Below are 21995 nucleotides of genomic sequence, written 5' to 3'. Positions count from 1 at the left end.
GGAGGACGTATTTGTGGGCCGCATTTGAAGGATCCTACGAATTTGGACAGCCTTCGTCGCGGCGCTGTGACGTAACATCCTTCAAATGAGTACTCCGAAGGATGCAGACCCTGAATTTGGACACAGCCTATGTGTTGCGTCCTCCCCTTTCAAACTAGGGGTCGATCGGGAACGACGAACAATAAACAATGGAGAGACTTTGAGGATCTCCAGCTCCCCAGGCCCAGAAAATCACAATCAACCACAGGTTAAATTTGGACTGGCTGAAGTGCCCTTTATTTTAGCTTAAGAGTTCAAAAGGAAATAACAAAACAAATACATACAAAAAAAAATATTACCCCCGAAACAAAAGAACCCAAAAATACCTCTACCTAAGTAGAAAATAACTATTAACTTACCTATACTTAAAAGAAAATAAACAAAACAATATATAACTTCCCTCACTCCCTAACTAACCATTAAACAGGAGAAAACTAATGGGTATCCTCCACCCTACATTACCCAAAAAGAACTCTTAACAAATAATTAAAGAAAACAATTTCAGGAAAATATTAAACTCATCAAAAATTGCAACAAGCGCGATAAGCGCTTATGGGCTTGGAGAGCGGAACGCCGCAATGTCTCTTTCCTTCCCCACGCTCTCTCTACCATTCTTATACTGGAAACCAACGAACACGCACCAATTAGGGCGTGGACAGCGCACAGGTGGATGAGCGCAGATGATCATCATTAACCTATTAGGCACAAACACACTAGAAAAGAGAAGGAGTGGGAGGGGGAGAAAGAGAACAACAACACAAACACCCATAACACTTGGTATAAATAATAAAAGCAAAAGTTTATACGTCATTAGACGTAACAGTCGCCGTCTATGTTTGAAAACCTGGAATTGCAGTTACTTGCAGAATTATCTTGCTTGCGTGGGGTTATACTCTGGCACAGCTTCAGCGCGGATGAATCTAATGTAGGTGAATGTGTCGTCAGTCACCGCACCAGTGTGTATATTTACTGTACTTCGCAATCACATTTTAGTCTACGTCTTGGAATATATGACCCAAATAAGAATTTTCACCGTATATTGTCATCTGAACAAATCTGCCATGTTTGTTCTGACCAACTGAGGAAAAATCATTACAATAAATCGCGCTACCAATGCTGATTAAATCTAAAGATCGGTTAGCTCATATCACATCAAAGCATGCAAATTATTCTTATTGTTATACTTTATTCTCAAATTAACAAGATCAGCATTGCGTGATACTACGAGTATAGTGTATTAGCACGTAGATTTCAATTTCTGTACAGTTTAAACTAATTGTCATACCATTCAAATTTCATATTAAGAAATTCTTTTAACCCAAAAAGCTAATTATTCTCCCTTCAAACTGGTTTTCTTTAAAATACAAATCTTGTGTAATAAGGCTATCTGTAATCAGAAGCACATTTAAAACTGGAATATAATTTAATTTCATTCACATGTTTCATAAACATAATATTTTCTGGATTACAATCTGCCATCAAAATGATGCATTTAATTATTCCAGCTGCTGTGAGAAAAGGCTAAACGATCCGCCACCTGCAGGATCCTCACATGCCATAGCCTACTAGCCGGGACAACTCCTTTATGTTTACTGACGTGACGTAATGATGCAGTGCCATGCTCGAATTTCCCGCGGAAACCTTCCCGTACCACTCAAATTAGAAAACATTATTATAAGCTAACCGTTGTGAATCGGGCTAAAGTAATGCAACAGTTTTGAACACTGGCTGGTTATGTACTTGCTCAAATATTGATTTCGGATAATTTTTAACCAAACAAAGTTACGGACTGCAGCTTTAAGTGAATAATGAATAAATGTTGGTCTGTTACTCAATGCTATCGTACAGCTTGTCACATTAAAAACTTTTACTATACTTTTATGTTGCTTTTTAAATAATGTTTTGACCTGATTATGAAAAAGAGCATTCTAGACATTCTTCAAAGTTTAGTTCATGATGGAAAAACGTCATCTGTGTTTGAAATGACAAGAAAGGTGAAAAAAATACAGGTATTATATCTAGTGCTTGTACACATAAACTATTCAGCATAGCGAGTAAACCTTGAACATATGGCTTACCTTCAGTGGCAAACACCACAAGCAAAGAAAGAAGCAAACGCAAGTGCCAATCCATGAGGACAGAACTTGAGAGCACTGAATGCATCTACCCTGCACCTCATACGCATTATAAATACATGCTAACACTTATGTAAGCACAAGATCTAGCTCTGAGAAAGTGACAGATGCTTTCAGTCTGTTTACAGCTGAACAAACCAAAACCCAAGTACTTCATTTCAAAACAAAGTCAGAAAAGATATGTCAAAAATCGTAACTTCTTAATGAACATCACCAAAAAGTTTAATATACTGTAAAAGTGTTGTATGGGGGGAAGATTTACTTCAAAGAAACTTAAAAATTGAGAAACTCTATAACACCTGTTTTAAAGCTTTCCTTTGCATGTAATCTTAGCGAAAAGTGTTTTCTCATTGCTAGTGTTTTCTCATTCAATGTTTTATAATTCTAGAAAATAATAATAATATTAATTCTTGTGAATAAGTGGAAACTTTGTTGACAGATGAAGCTTCTATTTTGGTCTTACTCCAGCCTTTGAAATTGTTTTATCACAAGGTAAACAACCTAAACAGTTCACAAAATAGAAAAATAGACAGGATTTTCATGGAAATTTGGAAAAGCTTACATTAGATAGAAGTGAATTCAGGTAAATTGGGAAAATTTTGGCACAGAAATTACTGGACAAAAAAAAAAAAAAGTCCCAATTATCCTGAATAAACCATAAATAATTTTTTGATCATTTTAATCTGTTCTGAAACAGAGTTAACGTGTGATCAAAACTATGTATATTCTATTCTATGTATATTTTAATATATTACATTATTATAATCAGCTACATGTTACACATATTGCAATTGATTCTTGAAAAATACAGATGAATCAGGACAATACTAAAATACTACGTCCAAAAATTCACATTGTGGCTGTTTCACTTCTGATATAACGTTTAAAGCACAGAATCATAGTTTTTACTGATTATGCAATAGTGAAAAAAGTTGATATTTGTGCAGGTGTTTTTATGCTTCTGAATCTTGGAACTCACGGCCATGTTTTGTTTTTTAGATCAGAATTAAACTTGGACAGAGACTTGTATCACTTTTACATTTATTTTAAAATTTGCAAAATATTTTATAATGATGTGAAGTATATATTAAGCCTATATTATGGCTTTGTATTTGTATGGTTGTTCAGGTGTAAAGAGGAAAAGTAAACAAGTTGACCCTAAACAGGACATCATTTACAATAACAAGCTGACCTATTATACAAAATGTACATATTCATAATATAACACAAGTGTTTGTGCACAGTTCATGGTAAATTAATATGCAAGAGCACACATGAACTCTGAATATTCAGAGTTAAACGTCTCTTTTTCTCTTTTTAAAAGTATATCTCTTCATCAATTCTATTTCTAGATTTGATTTCTCTCTTGAACAGAGAGTGAATTCAAACTCAGGTCGTTTCTTTTGTGTTGACTGTTCACTGCGTAGCATGAATCACCAATAAGACCTCAGCGATCCATTCCATTGTTGTCCTGGGGTTGCCCTTGGAAACAAACCACTCGTAAACGTTCACAAAATTCCAGCTCCTCCTGCAGGAAAGAAAATGTCAAACATTTACGTCATAATGAAACATTATTCACAGCCCATTACACTGGCAAAATGTGAATAAGAATATAAAAAAAAAAACAATGGCGGAAAATGCTTAAATTCATTGGCAACTGACTGGCTCAGTGTTTACATAAATTATAGTTTTTCATTAACATTTTAAATGAAATTTTAATATTTTTAATTTTTAGTAGACCTACTTTTATTATTTTTTATTTTTAAGATTTCTTTTTTAGCTTTATTTAATTTTTTAGCAATTATATAACTTTTACTTTACTTATTTATTGTTTATACTAATTATTTTATGTCAGTTATTAGCCAAGGCAACATTTCTAATTTTCTTTCAAGTTTTTCACCCAATATTTATATTTTGTTTAAAAAAAATGTAAAATAACAATAATAATAATAGTTTTTAATAGTTTTGGTTCACGGCACCAAACTTTGACTGGTTCATGAACAGTGGCAAGTCTTCTGTTCCTCGTGTTTCAACACCGTTCTGACAGAATCTTAAATTGTCTGATTCGCTCTGATACCCTACACGATACCAAACTCTGACTGGCACATGAACAGTGGCAAATCTATTGTTATTTGCTAATAATGAGGAGGAATTGTATGATGTTAATGTTAAATAGCATTTAATTAATGTGTAAGATTTTAGAAAGGCTGCATTAGCTACAAGGGCAGCTTAAAGCATTGCATAATGCATCTATATTATTTTTCCCACCCACGTTGCTCATATCTACATGTGCGGCCTAGGTGACATAAGCTTAGAAGCAAAGTCACTTCAGAGGCAAAACAAGTTAGTTTTGATGATGGATTGTCTTTAGTGAAGTGACATTCAGCCAAGTATGGTGACCCATACTCGGAATTCGTGCTCTGCATTTAACCCATCCAACATGCACACACACAGCAGTGAACACACACACACCGTGAACATACACCCGGAGCAGTGGGCAGCCATTTTATGCTGCAGCGCCCGGGGAGCAGTTGGGGGTTCGGTGCCTTGCTCAAGGGCACCTCAGTCGTGGTATTGAGGGTGGAGAGAGCGCTGGACATTCACTCCCCCCACCTACAATTCCTGCCGGCCGGAGACTCGAACCCGCAACCTTCAGATTACAAGTCCGACTCTCTAACCATTAGGCCACGACTTCCCCCGTAGGTGCATGTTTAGAAGAACATGCACCTACAAATCACAAAAAAATAAGACCAGGAAAAAGTAAATAGGGTCCATTTTGATTTAATGTTGATTTTAACAATAGATTTGAATGTGAATGTGAGAAGAACGGAGTAAAGGAACGAAAAAATTATAAAATAATAGTTTACCAGGCTCTCCTCTCGCCCCCTTAGGTCCTGCACTCGCTGGTTAAGCAGTTCCTCAAAGCCAAGCGCTGGATCTCTGCAATCGCTCACACCGCGGGGAGAGTACTCAACCAGACTACAAATACATGTTGAAAAAACTGTCAGAAACCAAGTCTCAAACTCCAAAATGTAGTTCCATCAGCAAACTGCAGTTTTGTTTTCATCATACAACAATGCTACTAACCAGCAGAGGGCACCAAGCACATGTTCATGTACAGAGGAATGAGGGGAGCGAAGAACTGACACCAGCTGCTGAACCATCCCCATAGACAACACTGTATCTGAAAAAAAGTAGGATCGAACACATGAAACACTAGCTATGTTTCCATCCAAAAATTGGAAGATAGCATAAAACATGTAAGGGATAATCAACGGCTAGCCGTGCATTAAAGGATTTTAATTAGGGGTGGGACAATAAATCGATATATTGCGATACTTCTCCATGCGATACGAGAATCGATATCTGGTGTCAATCGATCATCGCAGAATCGCTGTATCGTGATATTATCGTGAGCCATCTATCATGATTATATCGTATCATGAGGCACCCTGCAATTCCCACCCCTAATTTTAATGCACGACATGGAGGCAAAGAACCGCCCGATGTGTGTGTGCAGCACAATCTGCGATCTATGACCTCTCCTTTCTCTCTGTGTGTGTGTGAGCGAGTGATGTGTGTTGGTTTGTGTGCATCAATTAAAGCAGCGTATTAATATGGAACGGTGATTAAACTGACCTGGAACTACCTGTGCACTTATAAGAATTTAATCAACACCTGCCAGCCAATCAGAATCGAGTATTCAGACAGACCATGGAATAATTGCGAATAAAGCACCGTTTCCATCCAACGAGTCAAAGAGAACAAAATAATCACTTCCTGATAAACTGGCACTAAATAAAAGAAAAGTATGGAAAGCCACTAATGTAATCATTTTTAAATAAATACCTTGCACCCCACAGTGAGCAGACAAAGCACAATAAATGCGGTCATTGCTATCGGAGGTGGATAGATTTTGATGACAGACTTTGCTCGGGCATTTTAGAATGATTATAACAACTTTTCAGATGCTGTGCAACGAGATCCGTCCGCTGGTTAGTCAGGTTATGCCGTCCCATCACGCAAAATCACATTACTTTTCTGATGCGCAAGGAGGAAATTATTCGGTAAGTGTGTTTTTTTTTTTTTCTCAATTCAGCATTTCCATCACTCGTTTCTGATACGATACTTCAAATGCGCATAAAAACAGGGTGATGGAAACTGTTACTCATTCAAACTGGACTCTTGATGGTCTAACAGACTCCAGAATCAGAACTACCTTTGTGTTCTGGATGACTGGTCAGAAGGTTTAACAGAAGGAACGCTGATTTAGTTCTCAGTTTCTCACTGTCTGACTGCATCCCCCTCATCAGCACTGAAAAGCCATCATGTGACAGGAAGTCCCGCAGACCAGCTTCCTGTTCACGGACTAAACCTGCAAGAGACAAGAGTTGAAGATTCTTAATTCCAGAGACGGTATAACGAGGAGACTTGCTACTGGAAGCTTTCAATTTTTAAAAAACCATGTTGGGTCACCAACCAAAAATAACTAGTTTTATCAACTTTTAAAAAGACCAACATTTTTCCATGTTTCCACAAAGATGTGCATCCCATCAAATGCTATAGTACTTTGAAATTAGCTCGTCTGTCAACTGATAGAAATGTTTAGTCAAATCAAACATCCCTCATCTACAAAAACAAAAGAGAATATGACCCAGAGTCATTTAAACTCAGTTGTTTTCTTTCATTAATAATTGCTTGGATTAGTTTATAGCTGTACACACAAAGATTTCCCAAAAAATGTGCACAGGCATATGAATTTGTTCTTGTATCTGCATTGTTATGCAGAGGAACCTTGCATCTTGAGCTACATAAAGTAGCTTATTTCAATTCAGAAATATTTCAGATGTAACAAAATTTCTTCTTAACACAATTAAATAAATTTTGAATAATTTTAGTACGGTTAAATCCTGACGTGGTCATGAAAATGTTCATATGTGACCCTGGACCACAAAACCAGTCTTAAATCGCTGGAGTACATTTGTAGCAATAGCCAAAAATACATTGTATGGGTCAAAATCATAGATTTTTATTTTATGACAAAAATCATTAAGATATTAAATAAAAATCATGTTCCATGAAGATATTGTGTAAATGTAATAATGTAAATATATCAAAACTTAATTTTTGATTAGTAATATGCATTGCTAAGAACTTTAAAGGCGATTTTCTCAATATTTGGATTTTTTTGCACCCTCAGATTACAGATTTTCAAATAGTTTTATCTCGGCCAAATATTGTCCTAACAAACCATACATCAATGGAAAGCTCATTTATTCAGCTTTCAGATGATGTATAAATATCAATATCGAAAAATTGACTCTTATGACTGGTTTTGTGGTCCAGGGTCACATATATTGTCAGACACTTTTTGAATATCCTGATATCTCATGTAAAAACTTGGTCAATATCAATCAAGACTTCTACCTTTATGCACATTTATACTTACAGGACACTGCGTAGAGTGCTTTAACTCTAACTGTGCTGTTTGTGTCATGATCTGTGAGTTGCAGGAGCTTCAGCAGCGCCCCCTGGTTGAGCAGGTAGAACTGCACCTCTGGCATGTTCTGGGCACAGCTGGCAATGAGCTGAGCCGCCCTCCATCGAATCCCAGCCTCGGAGTGACAGAGACACCGCGACATACACAAATCCAGACCGCCCAGCTTCATCAGATCTACAAAACACACAGAGAAGTGATGCACGCGTTAGGCGTTACAAGAAAGACAACAAGAAGGTTTGAAAAGCAAACACACACACACACACACACCTCTTGCATTGTCCAAGTTCTCGCAGAGCTCAGAAAGCATTTCCAGCGCTTCCTCTCGCTCATCCTCCTCTTCCTCCTCCTCCTCCTCGCTCCCTCCCTCCTTGCATTCATCTCTACACAGCACTTCCAAACAGCGTTTCATCTGCTCGACCTCATCCATCTGTCCTTTACACACTTCTGCAAGAGCTCCTCTCAGAAACTCCATCCTCTAGAAAGTTGGATAAGAGAAAGCATTTTAATATGCAACACTAACATCAACATAACAGCATACACTTGTAAATCTGTCGGGACACATTTCAGAGATTGCATGGTGGTTGGCGCTACTGTTTAGAAGGAGCATTATGAGTTTTTCCAACCTCTTGCGTCATGGGTTGTCGTGGAGCTGGATCTTCAGAAGCAGAACCGGCCTCCACAGCCATCTGAAGCACACCTTGCAAATTACGGGGGTGATGCCTGTTACCTCTGCCTTCTGCCATCTAAGGAGAAAAAGATGCATCAACACATCGTTTTCCTGTTAGTCCATAAATGCTTTTTAAATAGGCCTAATAAATACATTCATTATTAAAAATTGGTAAAGACAAATTATAGACACAAAATCACATTTTCAATTTGTAATACTAAATATTTGTTTGGTTGACTTTTTGTGCTCCTGTAACATTGAGAACTAAAATGCTTTAATTTTTTTTTAATATTTATTTGATTTATTTCACTTACAAATATTATCGAAGATGTTTTTGACAATTGTTTAGATTATTTACAGATATATACATAAATACTTATTTTATTGCAAACAACATATCTGTACATTAAACAATTACAATTGTATGTACACTTCTACATCTGTATATACAGTGCATTATTATTCATTTCCCTGTTTCTCTTATATTAGTGTTATATTCTGTACTTTCTTCAGCATTGAAAACTAGTCAAATTCCTTGTGTGTGTAAACATGGTAATAAATCTCTTTCTGACGTACATTTATTTTATCGAAGATAATATGTTTTAATGTATTTATTTCTTACAGATATAATATATCTCACAGACAAGCGTCCAACAGCTAAACTGAATCACATTCTACTGCAGGTACAAAGGAAAGATAAACCAGGTAAACACAGCGGTCTTACCTTTGAAAACGCTGTGTTTAGAAGTAGTCTAAGTTATATATAAACGCACCGCTGCGTCTCCAGAAGATTCCAGATCTCTCGCCGCACACCGTCCGCGACGCGTGCGATAACCGGCGACGCGTAAACACGTCATAGAGGGCGATTTGGGATACAGCATGGTCAGTTTGTTTAGAATATTTACGGTAAGGAGCAAAACGCGTCCAGTGTTGATGCCGTATGTGTGCGTCTCCGCGCATGCGTGTTTGTGATTGTCCGCAAAATGGCTGCGCTCGTGGGTGTCCGCGCGTGCCTCTCCGGTAAGTTACAAAATGTGTTTCTTTTTCTTATCGCGTGACATTGACATTGTTTTCAAGCTACGAGTGTTTTGCATGTGGAATCTATCGTTTATATGTGAAAGTCAGTGTGGATGGAAGGATGCTCGGGCGGTCCGTTAGCAAGGTCAAGTTCCTCAGCCTGTGTCTTATGTACCATAGAGATACAGCAACTTAAATGACAGTAACGCATCAGGTCGTGCATGCATATATAACTGAGAACCTGTCCTGTGTCAAGATTCGACTTCTGGGAAATGGATTAGGATTGTTTCAGTCTCGTGCTATTTTTGACAGTTATACAAAGAGACTGAGAATTTGATTCATTGGTTTTGTGGTGGGTTGATTAATGTGATAATGGGCCCTGTTTTTAATTGTTATCATTGTTAAAGTAATGTTCGGACACATATTTGAATCATAAGACAGTGTAAATCTCATGTAGTTGAATTATTAGGTTTGTGTATCCTCATGTTTTCCAGCTCTGCAGTTGACCTCCCCGAGTTTACTGCACAGCTCTTATAAACTGGTGAGTATTTTCATGTTCAAGTGTCCATAACTTTACACAATTGAAGACTTCATTGAAATGCATTGGAGTAAGAGTATCATATATGATTATCGTAGGGAGTAAAGTCAAATCAAAATATCGTAAACTGCATAATTACTAAATCCAAATTAACTCAACCCAAACCCAACATTTTCCTTTTTTGTTTAAATGACTATATATATATATATATATATATATATATATATATATATATATATATATATACACATTGCAATGTTTGACAAATAATGCCACCAAGGTATATAGGAACATTTTACATAATAGTAATAGTAATGTTGAAATGTATGAATGTTTTTTTTCCCTCATAGTGTGCAGTTCCTCTAAATCGAAGGAATTATGCAGCAGAGGCAAAGAAGGTTTTCTCTCGTAGTAAACCCCATTTGAACATCGGGACTATTGGTCATGTAGATCATGGCAAAACCACACTGACCGCTGCAATCACCAAAGGTAAATTGATGACTTGCTTTTTGCTCCTAGTAATCAAACATTGTTGCACTGACTGTATTTTCTTCATCTGTTGTGTCAGTCCTTGCCGAGGCCGGTGGTGCACGTTATAAGACATATGAGGATATAGATAATGCTCCTGAAGAGAAGGCTAGAGGAATCACCATCAACGCCTCGCATGTGGAATACACCACCGCTAACAGACACTACGCTCACACCGACTGCCCCGGACATGCTGACTACGTCAAGGTACTGTATTATATTGATCAAAAGTGATAGTAAAGACACTTATAACTTTACAAAAGATTTCTATTTCAAATAAATGCTGTTCATTTGAACATATTATTCATCAAAGTATCCTAAAAAAAATTATCGTGGTTTCCACAAAAAAACTGATGATAATAGGGGAATAAATGTTTCTTGAGCAGCAAATCAGTATATTAGGATGATTTCTTAAGGATCATGTGACACTGAAGACTGGAGTAATGATGCTGAAATACAGCTTTGAATCACAGGAATAAATTACTTTTTAAAATGTTAAAATAGAAATTAAAAAATAAATAAATGCAGCCTTGGCGAGCAAAAGATACTTCTTTTAAAAACATTAAAAAGATCTTACTGACCCAAAATTATTGTGTGCGTATATATACATGACTATTACATCTGTATTATAAAAGCATGTCTGTGTCTGAAGAACATGATCACAGGAACATCTCAGATGGACGGCTGCATCCTAGTGGTGGCGGCGACCGACGGTCAGATGCCACAGACGCGTGAGCACCTCCTGCTGGCGCGGCAGATCGGTGTGGAGCATGTGGTGGTGTTCGTTAACAAAGCCGATGCAGTGGAGGACAAGGAGATGCTGGACCTGGTGGAGCTGGAGATCAGAGAGCTGCTCACAGAGTACGGCTACGACGGTGAAAACACACCAGTTATTATTGGATCAGCACTCTGTGCTCTAGAGGTAAGGATAGAGATGGAGAAAGTATGTATCTTGTAAAGAAGTAAAAATACAGTAATATTGAAAAATATTTTTTAGAGGTCGACCGATTGATCGGGCTGTTTTTTGCCATTTTTTTTAAATTAATCGTCATCGGCCGATTGTGCTGCAAATTAGGCCGATTTATAGGCAGGCGCATCTGCGGGCAGCTAAGCATTGTTGTGGAAAGCTGTACCGGCGAACCTCTTTCCCTCAGAGGCTGCGTGTGAGATGGAGCAGCTCACACTCTGCAGCCGCAGCTTCTTCACACACAGCTTCAGCTAACGATGGCCGGGCAAAACAGACCGTTTCGAAAGCGTAATTACATTTTTATCTTACTGGAATTGATGCTGGAAAATTATCATATTCATAAGTGCAACCAGTCATTTGCTTGTGAAAGTAGAAACACGTGCAATTCGACGAAATTTGGTCGATTATAACATGCACGTTAACTTTCCTCATTAAATGTGTCTGTGGGTCCAACAATAGCCTCCACGATGTCATCGCCAATGTTGCCAGATTGGGCGGTTTTGAATTCGATTGTGCGGGTGGACAAAAGTTGGGCTGGTTTGGGGTCAGTTTGGCGGTTTTCAAACATATAAATTGTATAGGCTAGTTGGTTAACAAACAAGCCCAAGTGTGCATATATTGCATTCAATCAGTCATCATGACGTTACTAAACACATGCACACTGCAAACACGACTGGTGCTGATGTTGGCGGCCACACTTTTAGCCAATCGCTAGGGATCGGCAGACAGATGTGAAGATTCATGAGTGACGGGTTTTGTCATCATTATCTTGTTTTAAGGAGTTAAAAATGGCTCATATCAGCCTTGATTGACACATTCTATCACATTATTTTGACATTTAAAGTTTGGGTGTTTTTTTGTTGGAGTGGGCGGGTTTTTGTGAGCTTTTGGGCTGGAAATCGTCCATCCTATCTGGCAACACTGGTCATTGCTCATGACCAGCACTCTTACACCGTGTCTACACCAGACTATAGAACTCATTATAATCAGTGACACTGTCTACACTGGATGCGGCACGACATGACAAATCCCTGACAGTAATCTGCTGCCTATTTATGACATTGACACAAATTTCAAATGATTTTCAACGGTCGCTTTGTCGCTTCCAGTGTAGACAGACTTTAGCAGTTGTGGCGTGGCGTGACATGACAACTGTCGCGTCCGGTGTAGACACGGTGTGAAGCAGTTATGAGCAGCAGGCTGTGTAATATGTGTGAACTCTTTTATTTTTGTTATCACTTAGATTGTCCATTTGACTCATAGCAGTGTCCAGTGTTTCCCATACATTGATTTATTTGTGGTGGCTCGTCACAATATCAAAACTGACCGCCACAAGTAGATTTTCCAAAAGGCTTCTTCTTCATTGAATAAACTGAGCACTGCGCATCTTAAAAATTAAAATGTGGGTGTTTTATATGATATGTATTTTTGAAAAGAACCGACCGTCTTCAGAAAAGCTTAGATGTTATTTTCATTTCGTCTGTCTTATAATGCCTGATAAAGCAGCGTTTGTGAGTGCAGCACTGATTTGATTACTGCCGTTAACGGGGAAACTGCTATATCTCCGCTCCAATAGTGCCTCCTGCTGGAAGAGAATGAAAGGGGGGAAGAAAATCGGCCAAAAGAATCGGCATATAGGCATCGGCATCAGCCAGAGAAAAACCCATATCGGTTGACCTCTAATGTTTTTACAACTAATCATTGAACACAAATAATAATTAAGAACTGAGCAGCAAAACAGCATATTAGAGTGATTTCTGAAGGATCATGTGACACTGAAGACTGGAGCAATGATGCTGATCATTCAGATTTGACCACTGGAAGAAATTACATTTTAAAACATCCAAACAGAAGACAGTTTGTTTAAATTGTATATGTATAGGTACTTAGGCAGTGGTGAAGAGACTGGAATGATGTGTTTTGAACTGTTAAATCACAAATTTCAGTTCTGCTGTTATGATTGTGTGTGTTCAGAACAGACAGCCGGAGATGGGTGTAAACTCCATTATGAAGCTTTTGGAGGTGGTAGATGATTATATTCCTTTGCCAAAGAGAGATCTGGATAAACCATTCCTGCTGCCCGTAGAGGGAGTCTATTCTATTCCAGGTGTGTGTTCGTCTTGAGGTAGTGCAGTTGTGGTATTTGTGTGATAAGTTGTGCTTTTTTGCTTAATCTCTGAAATGAATAAATATTTTTTTTTATGTTTGTGTGTTTAACTGTGTGAATCCTGTGTGCAGGTCGTGGTACTGTGGTCACTGGCACACTAGAGCGAGGAATGATCAAGAAAGGAGATGAATGTGAATTTCTTGGACACAATCGTTGCTTTAAGTCTATCATCACTGGTGAGAAAATATTTCCTGCTTAATGCATAAACATGCAAGTCATCTTAATAGGCAGTACTTTAGTGTGCAAAATATGGTTAATGTATTTGCTATGGATCTTACATTAAACATCATTGATGTCTTATTGTGTTGTGATGAGAAAACAAATCCCCCTTTGGTATTTGAATATGGTTATTGGATAATTTTATTTTCAATATTAATATAACTGAAAGCATGGAATTGCATGTATTAACCACTATTATGGCAAGCCAACTGGAAACACAGTTATCTTTGGTGTTTAAAACTATTAAAATATATATTATATATATATATATAATAACTATTAGATTAATGTTTTTAAACGAAAATAATAAAATAAAACTATTAGGTGAAAAGTTTAGAAACGTTTCCTTGGCAGCTAGCTGAAATATAAATAAGTTTAAGCTGATGTTCTAAAACTGAAATAAAAATTATTCAAAGCTGAATAGAAATTATTTAACAACAACAACAACAACAACAAAAAACTAATAAAAATGACCAGCACAAATGACTAAAACTTAAACTAAACTTAAAATGTAAACCGAATATATAAAAGTTCTAAAAATTATAAAAGTATATAAATAATACTAAAACAACAAAAATTATTATTGTTTAAAATAAAATAAGTTTAAATTGCTAAAACTACAAAATATACACATAATAAATCACAACAATAAAATGACTAAAATTAAAATGAAAACTGAAAATGTGAAGGTAAAAGCTAATTCAAAACATTAATAAATACTATTGTAGTATATAATTATTTCTCATTGATCACCAAACAGGATAGCTAAAATCAAATCTTTTAAGCAATTAATCACTTTTTGGGGTCCAAGAGGGATATGATTCAGCTTTACACAGATATTCAACTGTCGCTCTGATTTTCTGTGTTTATTGCTCGTTCCCTCAGGTATCGAGATGTTCCATCAGTCTCTAGACCGGGCAGAGGCGGGTGATAACATGGGTGCTCTGGTTCGCGGTCTGAAGAGGGAGGATGTCAGGAGAGGCATGGTGATGTGCAAACCTGGATCCATCCACCCACACCAGAAGGTCAAAGCTCAGGTGTGTGAATTTTAAAACAATTAACATCAGTTCAACAGCTCTGTCCTACTTCACAAACCAATCAATCATTTAAACACTTTGTCTTCAGGTCTATGTCCTGAGCAAAGAGGAGGGCGGCAGACACAAGCCGTTCTGCACAAATTTCATGCCAATCATGTTCTCTCACACCTGGGACATGGCTTGTATAGTAGAGCTGCTTCCGGGGAAGGTACGTTTTAACCGTGCAAATACTGAATATCGGCACCAGAAATGTTTACTCTAAATTTGTTGCTCTCTCCATCTCTTGTCTTCATAGGAAATGGTGATGCCGGGAGAGGACGCGTCTCTGATCCTGGCCCTCAGGCAGCCCATGGCTCTTGACAAAGGCCAAAGGTTCACGCTCAGAGATGGCAACCAAACCATCGGCACGGGCCTGGTCACAGAAATCCTCACCGTGACAGAGGATGACAAATACAACTGGGGCTGAGAAAGACGACAAGAAAAGAGGAAACTCTTTGAGACTCTGGTGTCCGAAGCCTTTTTGGACTGAAGTTCTAGAAATGTCCCCACTAGAATTGAATGGCGGCCCTGTTTATATTGCAAAATTAAATCTGTTTGCTAAGGAGGATGTCTTTGTCCTGAGTGCTGATGTCTTTGCGAACCCTTAAAAAAATGTGCCCACCAATTTTCTACATAAAGCAAGTAAAGTATCACTCGGATTAGAAATGTGGAATAATTTGTGTCCATTTCAGCACATCAAAATGTTCTAAACATTCTCTGCTTTCATTATCCTCTGTCTCATCTGAGCTGTCAATTATTCACGAAGTGAAAAACAGTACATTTGAGGAAAGTTTCTAAATTTAAACTGTACTTGGCTTGGCTCTTTTAATTGCAGATTGACTGTAGTTGTCCATTTCTCTGCATATCTTTCATTCACCCTGTCTTCCTCCATCCATCTCTGTCTGGAACGAGACTGGGATTCCATTCATCTGCTCATATGAATCTGAAACAAGCGTTTACACACACTTAATCACATGTAAAGAGACATGCATGTCTTCAACACACACATACAAACACACACTCACCATCCTCCGTGGTGTCCTGGGCTGCTGTGAAGTCTGTGTTGTTGTATAGACCGTCTGGCCCGGTCATCATTTCATACGACTCTGGAAGGTAAGAAAATGACTGTTCTTCCAGTATTTCACACCGAACATGTGCATATAAATACACAGTGACATATTTACCAGTGTCCGTGTGTTCCAGAGCAAGATCTTGTTTTCCATCTTCATCGGGATTGATGTAGTCTATGGCATATTTAAAAGTGATTACCACACATTAATTTGTCTAATATATGTTCAAGTTAATAGAATATCAGATCCATGTGTTTGATCCCTCACCCTCGTCTTCAGTGGTGTGTCGGAGTTTCTGTGTCTGTTTGCGAGGTTGAGCATATAAACACCCCTCCATGTTCTCATACGACTCTCCATCTGGAGAGAAATCAGATTGGATCAGATGTCCTTTCCTACAGGACTCCAGTCCAAACTACATTAAGAACTCCATCTATTGAGGAGCTTTAATAAGTAGTCAAAGCTTTGGAATATATAGTGATAATGTTTATTAATTAGGAAAAATAATTTCAATTAAATAAATATGCCTTGAACAATTTCAGACCATTTTCTGTCCTCTTTAGCTGTAAAATGCTGGGTTATTGTAGTTAAATAAAATTACAATTATTGAAAAGTTTTTTGTTAACTGCAATAAATCTGATAAATAAAATAAAGTATAAATATTAGATTAAAACCTTAACTAGAAAAAATAATGTCTTTGAAGAATGATTTTGAAGCAGTAAAGAAAGTCAAAAATAAATTAAACCTAAATAGGTATATTAAAAATTATAATAAAAAGGCCAAAATCACAAAACAAAAATACTAAAACTATTATAGTATACTAAATTATAATTATAATAGTATACAAAAAATACTAAAATAACCTGGGTCTATACTGGCCTTCTGCAATTTCTGTAGCAATTTTATTAATTTATTTTATTAATAACTTAAGTAAAATAAAGTTGTTAATTCCTCATCGCTCACCAGTATCTGTCAAATTGCTAGGCAGTTGTAGGGTGTTGTGATGTTCCTGTGGCCCTGCCACTTCCTCTTCCCCAATTGCATCCGGGTTAAGATAATCTAAAACCAACACCCATTTAATTGCACGATGAAACCACTCACATACTGTAATTACTGCTGATCAGGAAATACCTTCATCTGCAGAAACATAGAATGTGACTTTGTCTTGATTGCTGTAGATAGCTGTTTCTACATTCTCATATGACTGTGTCTCATCTGTCGAAACAAAAAACAACAAAATAGTGACTGTGCTTTTTAGGGTTTATTTTTGTGGTATGTCAATCATCTTTTTCATAGAGATATCATGTTGAAAACTATGATTTGATATTTGAACACTGTAGTATTTTACCCTTCTTGTTGTTTTCAGTGCTCTTCAAATACCTCTGAGTACCGCTCTCAATGTACCTGCGACAAAACACACATTCAAAAACATGAAATAACCATCTTCTTTAATTGTTAGTTTCCAGGGCAAAAAAAATTAAGGGCATGGCCTGATTTAATAGTAACAGTAAAAGTTCACCAAAAATGAAAAATAAGCTGAAAAATTACCCTCAGGCCATCCAAGAAAGTTTCTTTGTTCATGGGAACAGATTTGGAGAAATGTAGCATCACATTACTCGCTCACGAATGGATCTTCTGCAGTGAAGGCCAAGGTTTTGGCTAGAAGCGATGGTTTTAAGTTAAAAACAATTCAATGATGGATTTGTTTCTTACAAACATGCAGCTTTTCATTTCATAAAACATTAACTGATGGACTGGAGTGGTGTGGATTATTGTGATGTTTTTATGAGCTGTTTGGACTCTCATTCTGACGGCACCCATTCACTGCAGAGGATCCATTGGTGAACGAGTGATATGATGCTAAATTTCTCCAAATCTGTTCCCACGAAGAAACAAACTCATCTACATCTTGGATAACCTGAGGGTGAGTACATTTTCAACTAATTTCATAAAAAAGAATTTCTGATATAAGTGTAAAATTTGGCAAACATTTACCCATTTTACACTGAAAGAGAAAGAAAAAGGTATCGGAAAACATAAATGCATCACCCAAAGTCAATGTATGTGGCAAAGTGTCCATTTGTGTTTGTCCTCTGCTTTGTGGGCACTGCAAGAAAAAATGAGTTTGTTTGATCATCAATCTAATAAAATAAGTGAGCATTAGGTCTGTTTGAGTATTTCTCTGCGCCAGTGTGTGTATGTGTTTGGGTGTGTTTACACTAACTGTTCCTGCGATGTTGTGTTTTGCAGATGTAAGTGAACAGAACAATCCCAATCAGAAAGGCTGATGCAGGAACTGTGTAGAGTAACCAATCAGGTCGAGATGCTAAATGCAAAACACACAAATAAATGAATAAGTGAATCAGAATTTGATTTATAATGATGTAATGCTACGCACAAACATACCTTTGTTAGGTTTGCTGGCGGACACATCGTCAAACGTGGTTGTGATAACTGCTGTGTAGCCTGTAGACATGTATGAATGGTCTTTCTTTAGAGTTGAAAGTTCACTTCATCATGCTGGTTTATATAAATTTACACATGTGATATAATCAGACACCATGCACACATTACAGAAAAGATTTTAACGCACTGTAAAAATTATTTTTTGAAGTTGTAAATAAAGATTATTGGAGTACATTTTACAAGATGATACTATTTCAGTCTTTCTACTTCAAACTATGTCATGTTTAATCAAATCTTGTAATTTCTTTCTAACTATTTATGACATTTATTAGCAACTTCTGTGTGAAAATTGTTTCAAATTAAATCCATTTTTTCAGCGTACTATCTGAATCAGTTAATTAACGTGTAATTGACTGCACCAAGAAAAACAAGAAAATAATATTAGAAACAATTCTCAGAAACATCAGGTCACTATCACTATTATATCAAACTCTGTTTAACCTTCAAGCATCCTTCATATAGCAGCACTTAATTTGTCTTTCGTGGACAAATTTGGGCACAAAGGTCTCAGTTGTGATCCCAATTTTATTTTTAAATAAATGTCATATCACTGTCTTCGGTAAAATAAAAACTATCAATTTATGCCATTTTTTTATTTATTTACCTCTAAAAGTACCATATTTATATATAAAATATGCTCATTTTATGTTATATTTGTGACCCTGGAGCACAAAACCAGTCTTAAGTCGCTGGGGTATATTTGTAGCAATAGCCAAAAATACATTGTATGGGTCAAAATGATTGATTTTTCTTTTATGCCAAAAATCATTAGGATATTAAGTAAAGATCATGTTCCATGAAGATATTTTGTAAATTTCTTACTGTAAATATATTAAAACTTACATTTTAATTAGTAATATGCATTGCTAAGAACTTCATTTGGACAACTTTAAAGGCGATTTTCTCAATATTTAGATTTTTTTGCACCCTCAGATTCCAGATTTTCAAATAGTTGTATCTCAGCCAAATATAGTTCTAACAAGCCATACATCAATGGAAAGCTTATTTATTCAGCTTTCAGATGATGTACAAATCTCAGTTTTGAAAAATTGACCCTTATGACTGGTTTTGTGGTCCAAGGTCACATTTAATTATAATATAAATTAATTAATTTCAGTATTTCCCATTAATTTGCTATGGGTGCACATTTTAGGGCACGAATGAAAAATTAAGGTTTTTTTTTTTTTTTTACCACTTAACGTTGTTGAATCGAGTCCTCTTTTATTTGTGTGTGTGTGTGTTCAGGTGGCAAACCTACGAAAAGTCCGCTCAGATTAAAGAAACTATTTAAAAAAAGAAAATAAGAAAAAAAAAAGTTTTTGTCCAAATTTGTCTCGAATGACAATTGAGGGTTAAAATACAAAAATAGATAAAATCAGTTGCTGTTCAGATTGGCTTTTGGATTAAGTCATTTCAATTTAAATTGCTTGTAAAAAATCGAGTTGAATCTTGTATAACATAAAAAAGGAAGGTGAAATTGGTTAAATTATTTTGATGAACAAAGTAATGAAAAAAAAAAGTTGTCTTGACAAATATTTTTTAGAGTGATGTGTTAATTCTGTGATTTTAACATTTTAATCAAAATTATTGAATGAAAACAAACAGATTTAATCTCTTCTTTAGATCTAAACCTCGTTCTGTATCATTAGTGAAATTACAAGGAAGAAACACTCTACTGAAAAGAATGTAATGAGATTTGTGGAATTGTGGATTTGTGACTTGGTTTGACAAATTTCTTTTGAAAAACAGCATCATCTTCTAGATGTGCTTCATGTGACACCTGTAGCATTTTGACCAATCAGACACACAATTTTGCATTTGATTTAACAAATCAATTAGTTATTAGATTAACAAATGGTCACAGACCCCCCCCCCCCCCACCCAATACACATACTGGTGCTGGTGTGTCTGTCAACGACTCCAGGCCTCTGGTTCCATGGCAACCCATCTGATAACACTTGTTTTATTGCTCAATGGAATGCGGGTAGAGCAACACTTTCTCTTAGGAAAGACACATTACGTCATAAAATAGAATCTTCTCTAATTAATTCATAGAAAAATCCAGGACTCCATTGGGTATTTGACACCCCAGAGGTGTGACCTCTATGGCAGATAAGCTCTCACTTCAGAGATGCCCAAGCAGTCTGCGGTTTTGTTAGATCCTAAGATGATGTGAGCTAGAACTTTTTCTGGACCCTCTAAGTTTTTGTGCCAGGCCTTTGCGGCCTTGTCTTTCCATTCAACCAAGCTTCTTGGACCTCAGCAGATCTATTTCTTCGCTCTTTTCCACTTTCTACCTGGAAAGAACATTTCTACCTCAGAACATCTTTGGAATTCATCACTCTTCAACCCGGAAGAACGTGATCGGGAGTCCAAAACTTTGAAACCATTGAGACTTTCATCTGAGACTGCATTCCAGACACTCGACCCGACCAAAGGCAGTGCAAGTATAACATTTAACTAAACGAAACAGAGGTTTAGTATAAGTTATAGACCCCATTATAAATGGTGCTGATGGTTTTACTCGGGTGGTTAAATGACTTTCTCCATAACTGCATTCTCTGGTTTTCCTGATGGTTTCATCCATCAACGCTCATTAGCCTTTCCCATATATGAGTGATTGTATGTTTGTTTGTTAGACTAGTCTGCGTTAGTGTTTAGTTAATAAAAGTTGTGTGCACAAATTACATGAGTTTCTGATTCTGCCTTGCATATTAATGTCCCTTCACGATTTTGACCCTTGCTGCATGTTCTAATGCATTAATAGGAAAGTGTTTTCTGTGGCCAAGGAAATACCTTTTCTTAGAGTTGATACGAACTTACACTGAATGTTTGCTGGACGGACAGATCAGTTGATGGCAATTGAATTCTGCGACAGTTATTACTGTCAGCCGATATAAATAATTGTTATTAATCATAATTGTAATTATTTATATACAATTCCCTTTTGATCTTATAAATTGCTACACACCCTTACACTTTCAGTCTTACTCGGTTTCTTTTCATACACGCTCACAGACAGATCCCAAGGGAGGGTCTGCGTGTAGTTTTCTCAGTAGATGCCACACGTTTCCTTTCTTTAACACATTGCCCAGAAACAAACATTTGCAACTGTATTTTCTCTGAAGTGATGCTACAACTTCTGAAGCTCAACCATCAAATATGCACCCAAACGCAGAACTATCCAGCACCAGATATAGATATTTTAGTTTAGTTTTTAACTTTTAACTATTTAACTTTAACAGTGTGGAAAAATTGCATGGCAATTAGTAGAGACCAAAAACAACATGCAATGTATTCAATTCAGTGTATTCCATATTTAAATAAGTTTAAATATTTAAACATCTACACCTACAATTACAAAAACTATTGCTTCAATTCACACAATCTGTATATTATATGCATAACTATTGGTCTGTATGAACTACTGTGATAGATACCCCTTTTTCTCTTTTAAAATATTATATTACATGTTGTCCAGATAAATATCAGCACTTGACTAACTGCTCCTCTGTCTTTACCTTCAGTAATGGCCTCACCTGTTGTGGTCATCCTGAAGCATCAGAAAGAAAACCTTGATGTTCAAGCAAAGATGGGCAAACCAGAACT

General features: G+C 36.7%; 4 protein-coding genes across 4 annotated transcripts in view; 1 reads left to right on the top strand and 3 right to left on the bottom strand.

Annotated features, from left to right (window-relative positions):
* Positions 1 to 2198, bottom strand: part of LOC306868783 (N-acetylmuramoyl-L-alanine amidase-like) — a 9048-nt gene extending 6850 nt beyond the window's left edge. Inside the window, exon 1 of the mRNA XM_079415155.1 lies at positions 2118 to 2198. Within this exon, the coding sequence (XP_079271281.1) occupies positions 2118 to 2172 (55 nt within the window). The 5' untranslated portion in view covers positions 2173 to 2198. The remainder of the gene's footprint in view (positions 1 to 2117) is intronic.
* LOC306868794 (hsp70-binding protein 1-like) lies at positions 1971 to 9297 on the bottom strand. The gene is made up of 8 exons (XM_079415172.1): positions 9066 to 9297; positions 8298 to 8417; positions 7942 to 8149; positions 7624 to 7848; positions 6394 to 6549; positions 5262 to 5358; positions 5042 to 5153; positions 1971 to 3702 (listed from the first exon to the last, which is right to left on the bottom strand). The coding sequence occupies exons 2-8, from the start codon at positions 8415 to 8417 to the stop codon at positions 3622 to 3624; spliced, it is 999 nt and encodes a 332-aa protein (XP_079271298.1). The 5' UTR covers positions 9066 to 9297; the 3' UTR covers positions 1971 to 3621.
* LOC306868784 (elongation factor Tu, mitochondrial-like) lies at positions 9079 to 16460 on the top strand. The gene is made up of 10 exons (XM_079415156.1): positions 9079 to 9361; positions 9853 to 9899; positions 10247 to 10385; positions 10465 to 10631; positions 11077 to 11346; positions 13366 to 13498; positions 13630 to 13734; positions 14663 to 14814; positions 14903 to 15022; positions 15110 to 16460. The coding sequence occupies exons 1-10, from the start codon at positions 9325 to 9327 to the stop codon at positions 15278 to 15280; spliced, it is 1341 nt and encodes a 446-aa protein (XP_079271282.1). The 5' UTR covers positions 9079 to 9324; the 3' UTR covers positions 15281 to 16460.
* Positions 14638 to 21995, bottom strand: LOC306868798 (uncharacterized protein). The gene is made up of 12 exons (XM_079415177.1): positions 21926 to 21995; positions 18327 to 18386; positions 18145 to 18246; positions 17970 to 18027; positions 17269 to 17324; positions 17052 to 17135; positions 16884 to 16979; positions 16191 to 16280; positions 16038 to 16097; positions 15879 to 15959; positions 15665 to 15796; positions 14638 to 15276 (listed from the first exon to the last, which is right to left on the bottom strand). The coding sequence occupies exons 1-11, from the start codon at positions 21936 to 21938 to the stop codon at positions 15723 to 15725; spliced, it is 774 nt and encodes a 257-aa protein (XP_079271303.1). The 5' UTR covers positions 21939 to 21995; the 3' UTR covers positions 14638 to 15276; positions 15665 to 15722.

The sequence above is a fragment of the Barbus barbus genome (genome assembly GCF_936440315.1).
Source record: "Barbus barbus genome assembly, chromosome: 4".
NCBI lineage: Eukaryota > Metazoa > Chordata > Actinopteri > Cypriniformes > Cyprinidae > Barbus > Barbus barbus.
The sequence above is the reverse complement of the archived record's forward strand: the minus strand, read 5'-3'. Positions and strand labels throughout refer to the sequence as shown.